This window comes from Rhodamnia argentea, chromosome 1 (assembly GCF_020921035.1).
Source record: "Rhodamnia argentea isolate NSW1041297 chromosome 1, ASM2092103v1, whole genome shotgun sequence".
NCBI classification, from domain to species: Eukaryota; Viridiplantae; Streptophyta; class Magnoliopsida; order Myrtales; family Myrtaceae; genus Rhodamnia; species Rhodamnia argentea.
Window position 1 is genome coordinate 11,007,717 of NC_063150.1, and position 6,358 is coordinate 11,014,074.

Here is a 6,358-nt window from a genome sequence, read left to right on the forward strand (position 1 = left end):
AATGAATTATCATTAAGCGCCTACATATCTTCTTGGGGATATAAGAATCAAAGCTCATGTAGTTCTTTTACTTTTAATAACCTCAACTTACCTCATCGTCAATCATCGCTACCCGTTGTGGTACCCATGGCGGTGGTATCTCCAATATTAACGTTAAAAAATTTGTGTTCTCGATCCAGCTCTTGGTGTCGAAATTTCGACCTCGGCTAATCGTCGACACAAGCTTGAGCTTCCACAGACTCCGGGCTTAATCTTGAATGGCGAGAGTCCAAAACTAATCCTCCAGCGCTAAATGTTTGTTCAATCGCAACCGTTGAAGAAGGGGTTGTTAATATTCGAAGAGCGATGAGGGCGAGAACTGGGTAATCGATTTGGTGACTCTTCCACCACTTTAGGATTTCGAAATCTATACTATGTTATGCATCACGAAACTCAAATTGAGTGGTTAAATATTTTTCTAATTCAGAAATACTACCTGTTGACCCTTTTTGTTTTTTTGCCAACTCTTGAGCATATTATACCATCTACTAAGTGAACTACCACATTCGCTACGTGAGGCATTATATTGTAAAGATCCGGAATCACTTAAACCATACTACTACAAAATTTTCCATATAATACTACTATAGATTCTTTAACATCTCCTAATATATTTGAAATATCTATTGAATATTCCAAATGTAAACAATCATGATAATACACATTCAAATAATCTAGTAAACCGTTTAATTTAATACGTGGATCAAAAACAATACCAACTAAATAGACAAGAAGAATTTGCAAATAATAATGTAACCATTTTTCTCGCATTACTAAAATAGTTCGAGCTAATTCAGTATTATTTTCATATTCACTAAAAGCACTACCAATATTAACACACTCTATTAAAAATAAATGCATAGTAGGATAATAAATACTAGATAAAGTCTTAGTAGCATCATTAAAAATTTTCAAAAAATTTAAATATTTTTTTCAAACGTCCCAATGTTGAAGAAGTAAAGTAATTTCGAGAATATTTTGTGAAATAAACATACATAATAAATCTTTATAATCAAAAGTTTGCCGAAACAACTCGTACGTAGAATTCCAACGAGTCGGAATATCTTTTGGAAATCTTCTTGCTTTCTCCCATTTTGTTTACAAAATTTTCCCCATGATTTCATAAAATGGGGACGATTCCATAAAAATTTAATTGCACCCTTTATTGGGGCAAGAAAAGTGTCAAGAGTTCGTAAACCATCTTATACACATAAATTTAAAACATGACAAGCACATCTAATGTGAAAAAAATTTCCACCAAAAGTGGGTTTGTAAATATTTTCTAATTTGAGAATAGAAGCGGTATTTGCGGCGGCATTATCAAAACCAATTGAAAATACTTTATTTATCAAATTATATTCTTCTAAAACTTGCCTAATTATTCTATAAATATTATGAGCCGAATGTCTTTCATCAAAAACTCGGAATACAATAAGTCTTTTTTGAATGGTCCAATCGTCACCTATTCAATGATACGTGACACACATATAAGAATGAATTTGCCAAGGATCACTCCAAATATCGCTATCTATATGCACACGTCCAATGAATTCCGCAAAAAAATTTTCTAAAGATTTTTTTCCTTTTTTATAAAGATGAAAAAGTTCGCGTTTAAGAGTTTTTTTTGGAATAGTTGGTGCTTGCGGAACCAACGCAGTATTTATCAAATATTTCATATTAAAATTTTCACCAATATTAAACGAAGCATGATCAAGGGCAACATATTCAGCTAATGTTTGTTTATAAAGTGCATCAGTGTAACGGAATATAGGATGAAGATTAGAAGTGGCGTACCCGGAAATTTGTTGTTGTGTATTGTCGATCCCCGCTTGCGTTGGATGTTTTTTCGTCAAATGCCGACGGAATGTTCCGTAGCCATCTCATTTCGTAAATTTATACGTTTGCGAACAATATTTACATTTTATATTATACTTACATTCGCCTTCATCACGTACCTTGTCGAAGTGTAGCCACAAGTCGGATGTATTATCTCGGCCCTTCCGTTTCGGCTCATTTGCCGTTGACGTTTCTTCGACACCGGTGGGAGGATGAAGACTTTCTTGTGTTGGGATGTGCTCGATGTTCGGAATCGGGACATAGTTGATATTATTGTCGTTGTTTTCCCAACATGCATACTCACGAAAATCATATTCGGGAATAGGATACTCGAAATATCTCATAGTATTTTTGCCATTGTCGGCATTTCCGCTTCCACTTGCCATTTTTGAGAGAATTGATCGGAAATTCGATTAAGAGAATTGAGTCGGGATTGAGAGAATTGAACGGAAATTTGATTAAGAGAATTGAGTCGGGATTGAGAGAATTGAGAGAATTTGAGCGATTTGAGAGAATTTGAGAGAACTTGAGAGAATTGTTCAAAGGATTTGTGAGAAAAATGAAAGGGGGAGCATAGGTATTTATAGGCAAGAATTAAAAACAATTCCTCTGGGGGGGCAGGGCAGAGAGCCGTTGGGCTCTCTACCCCAAGCCAATTTTTTTTTTTAAATTGACGGGTCAGAACCGGCTCGGAACCGGCGGTTCCGAGCCGGTTCCCACGCTTATAGAACTGTAGGCCCGGTCAACGGGCCGATCCCGGGCCCACGGGCCCCAAATGGCCATGTCTACTTACACTTGTGGTGTTCACCTTTTTAGACTAAAAGTATGGGTTCAATTCCTATTCCTTTGGGTTCCCGTTACAGCCTTCCTATCGAGCTAGTCACTGAGACCCGGGGCTTTGAGATACTCAACCAGCTTGGGATTACTTTCACCCATGTGATCGCAACCCTCATCGTCGATGTTGGAGTCGGTGTGGCTCCCATATAATACCGATTCATGTCTATCTTTATGGTCATAGATGGGCAACATGAGGGCTCCATTCCCCATGACATTGTAAGCGCAGAGGATGGTGACGACGATGACGACTCGGACGGTGGAGCAATTAGTGGTGGGTTGGCCACGACGGCAGCCTAGGCGAGGAACTAGAATGGCCGAGTGACTCTTTTTGGAAGACCGCGGTCCTGGAGTTGGTAGTTGCGGCGGTTTGACCTACGGATGGCTAGGAGATGTGTTGGTTTGTGTATAGCCGAAGCTAGGTAACTCGTGTGATTCCCAGGTTACGATCTCCATGTTGATATATCGGCTAATGAAACCCACATGAGCTTATGTATGTAAATATTAGTAATGACATGGTGGTTTGTGGCTTGTATTACTAGCTTGTTAGTTTTGATTTATCACGTGAATGAAACCTTCCGTTGCACGAAAAAAAAAATATTGGATTAATCTGAAGTAATAGACATGGCGACTTGGGATGTCACGGCTCTGTTGATAGTACCCAGAGTGGGGTGCTACAAAGAAAACATAAAAAACAAAAACAAAAAGAAAGGGGCAAGGGCAAGGGCCGTAGGCCCTCGTTGGCACCACCCCACCGTCATTGGAAAGGGCTCCATGCTGGTCCTCGCAGACAATTTCTGAAGACGGTAAGGGCAGGGCCGAGGGCCATGTGTGTTTTTTAAAATACCTTTTTGAATTTTGTTTAACTAAGATTTTGGTTAAAAGAAAAGGATTTTGATAAAAAACGATGTGGTTTTAATCTTATATTCCACGTTTCAGTAAGGTCAATGACACGTGAGATAGGGAGAATATTAAAAAATAAAAAAAAGAGCCACGTAGGAGATAGAAAAAAAGAAAAAAGTCATGTCAGTATTTTTTATTAATCTAATTAGACGGAAATTAACGAAATGGCTCGATTATGTAAAATTTTAGAATTTGATTGCAGTTTTTGTAAATCTCCAAATTCAATCACGCTTTCTTAACAAGTTTTATGATTTCTATTGCACCTCTTTTTTATATTTTTATACACTTTGTTTTGGGTAAATAACAGAGATGGCGAAAGCCATTTTGTTCTTTTTTTCCCCCCACAATTTTTTTCTTTTTGCCTCTTTTTCCTTTAGTTGTTTTTTTTTTCTTCCGCATTTTCTTAATTCCCTATCCTTAAACCCTAGCTAAAGTCTCTCCACGTTCACTGCTCTGCACACCCATCCCGGAAAATGGCTGCTCGGTACGGATCGCTGTCGAGATCACTGATCCAGACCGCAAGATCGTCCACGCTCCGTTCGTCTTCCTCATCCCTCCACCGCGTGCGGCCTTCTCAGATCCCCACCCTCCAATCTCGCCGTCCTCTCTTCACCATCTCTAGGTTCTCTTTCTCTTCTTCTTCTTCTTCTTCTTCTTCTTCTTCGTTCTCGCTGTCAAAGCTTGTGTTTTTTCGGTTCCAAGTGGGTGATGTTCGTGCTCCTTGATTGTTTTCATAAGGAATTTGGGGCAATTGGGATGCATTCAGTCGCTCATGCCGTTGCACAGCACTTTGGCTTCGTCCAGGCTCACTTCCCACATGTCTCTCGAAGCGCGCGCTTACTGCGAGCTGTCTCAGGGTAAATAGCAACCTTCTCCTCTGCACTTGTCTTGTTCAGGTGATTAGAATCGGTACATTGCGTCTGGTGCTGTTCATCCTGTTTACAGGATGTGAGAGTGAGTTCGGGACATGTGAATAAATCAAGAGATGTTGGCAATTCTGCAGATCGTGCGAGATTGGGCGAAGCCGATTATGTAAAAGCGCTCGAGTGATTTTAGGGCTATGTTTATCCTGGGAAAGAGTGGAAGGAAAATCATGAGGGAGGGAGTTGGAACTTAGGCTCGGTAGCTTAAGGAATTATTTGATGATTATGTAGTTTCATGCTCCAGTTGTGTGGTTTGCTTAATTTTTTTTCTCGCTAATGGACTGGTTTAGAAAGTCTGTGTGACCATCTTGTGAAGGGAGTAGTTGAATATCTCTCGAGGTCGTAAGCTTCATAGCGGTTATTTTGTTTGAAGTCGCTAAATGTTTGCTGCGAGCTTCGCTGGAGGGTAAACTTGCTGATTGGATTCCTTATATGGATGCATGTGAAATGAAACTCTGTAGGGCAGGTAGAGGGCTCAAAATACAGATATGCATCTATGGGAAGTTTTCTTTCGTCGAGGGAGAACAATTTTAATTTGATTATCTATGGTATTGTGAGTATACTGGACTAGTGCGCAATGCACATCTTCTCACGTTGTTTGCTAGAGCCAGCCTAGAGATTTTGTATTGTATTGTGTGCAGTTTACAGTTTGAGCATGCTACGATGTCTGCAGAAGCTGAAACTGCTCTGCTGTGACATCCTATTATTTAATTTATTATCGAGACCAATATCTGAAGCACCAAAAGCAGGCTCACTTATGTTCAAGTCTAATGAATGCTTTTAATTGGTATAAGGAGATCCTAGGCAACAAAAGATGTTACTGCCTATGAGCAACATTTTACCGTGCATTTCGCCATTTGTATTGGTTGTCTTGTCAATGAATGTCAATGAACAACTGTGTTCATTTGCTAAGAAAGATTGCTCTGTTTCTGAGCTGAGGGCAGAACTTATCAAGAAATTCTTAGACATATGGTAAAAGAATTTTGTCATGTCACGCTCCCTTCGTGGAAGAAGCTGTATGCTTTCGAGTTAGTCTCTTCTCGTAACTGCTGATCTATGTCGGAAGGATTCTTGGTAACATGGATCATTAACATTGTGTTTGCTTGTAGGTACTTGAAGACGCCTCTAAATCAGCACAGGAGGTGCTAAACAGTATGGATTCTGAAGTATACTCTCTGGGGGGCTACTTTCAAAAGTAGAATGCGTCATTTGACTCTCTCTATAAGCATTTTTATGTTTCGAATTTAGTGTATTGTAGAAAATTCTTTGGAACGCTTTAGAACTAGGTAGGTTCAAGTTCGACCCGATTAACTTTTGAATCATTTTTCGTCTTCCTTAACTTGCACCTATAAACTGTCAGGGGTTCAGAGACAAATTAGTTCCTGAGTGTGCATCTTGGAATTTCAGTAAATTTCTTTCTTTGCAATAATGAGGATTTTACATGTTTAATTCCATGGATCAACAGAAGATGGCATGATGGCATGGTTTCGGCTGCACTATTCACTCTTGGAGTTAAAGGGTTAGCTTTGTTAAATGCATTTTAACACGAGGTTTTACACCTTTTCCTTAAGCCTCAATGTCATAATGGCACTTCAGCAACTAGTTGGTCTTTGCCTGCGCGAGTGTTGCCTTTACTTCTCTGAAAACTGGTGTGGATTGTTGAAAACTAGAGAACTTTATCTCTCGCATCTCTTCTGGTGTTTCTCTTTACATTTGACCTGTCTGTTTCGTGAAGGGACTTACCGTTTCTCGGTATACTTGGTATTCAAATATTGGACCAGTTGCTAGGTGTCATTCCGACTTGGTTGTCTCATGTTAAAAAA

The 6,358-nt window shown here is 39.3% G+C and overlaps 1 protein-coding gene across 2 annotated transcripts; it reads left to right on the forward strand.

The window, feature by feature from the left end:
• Positions 1 to 4,029: 4,029 nt before the first annotated feature.
• Positions 4,030 to 6,038, forward strand: LOC115747100. 2 transcript variants are annotated; one of them, XM_030683158.2, is made up of 4 exons: positions 4,030 to 4,234; positions 4,351 to 4,469; positions 4,909 to 5,001; positions 5,645 to 6,038. In XM_030683158.2, the coding sequence occupies exons 1-4, from the start codon at positions 4,086 to 4,088 to the stop codon at positions 5,650 to 5,652; spliced, it is 369 nt and encodes a 122-aa protein (XP_030539018.1). In that variant the 5' UTR covers positions 4,030 to 4,085; the 3' UTR covers positions 5,653 to 6,038. The 2 variants fall into 2 exon arrangements, with proteins under 2 accessions (XP_030539018.1, XP_030539019.1); XM_030683159.2 differs by lacking the exon at positions 4,909 to 5,001 and having other exon boundaries at positions 4,035 to 4,234; positions 5,645 to 5,986.
• Positions 6,039 to 6,358: the final 320 nt, after the last annotated feature.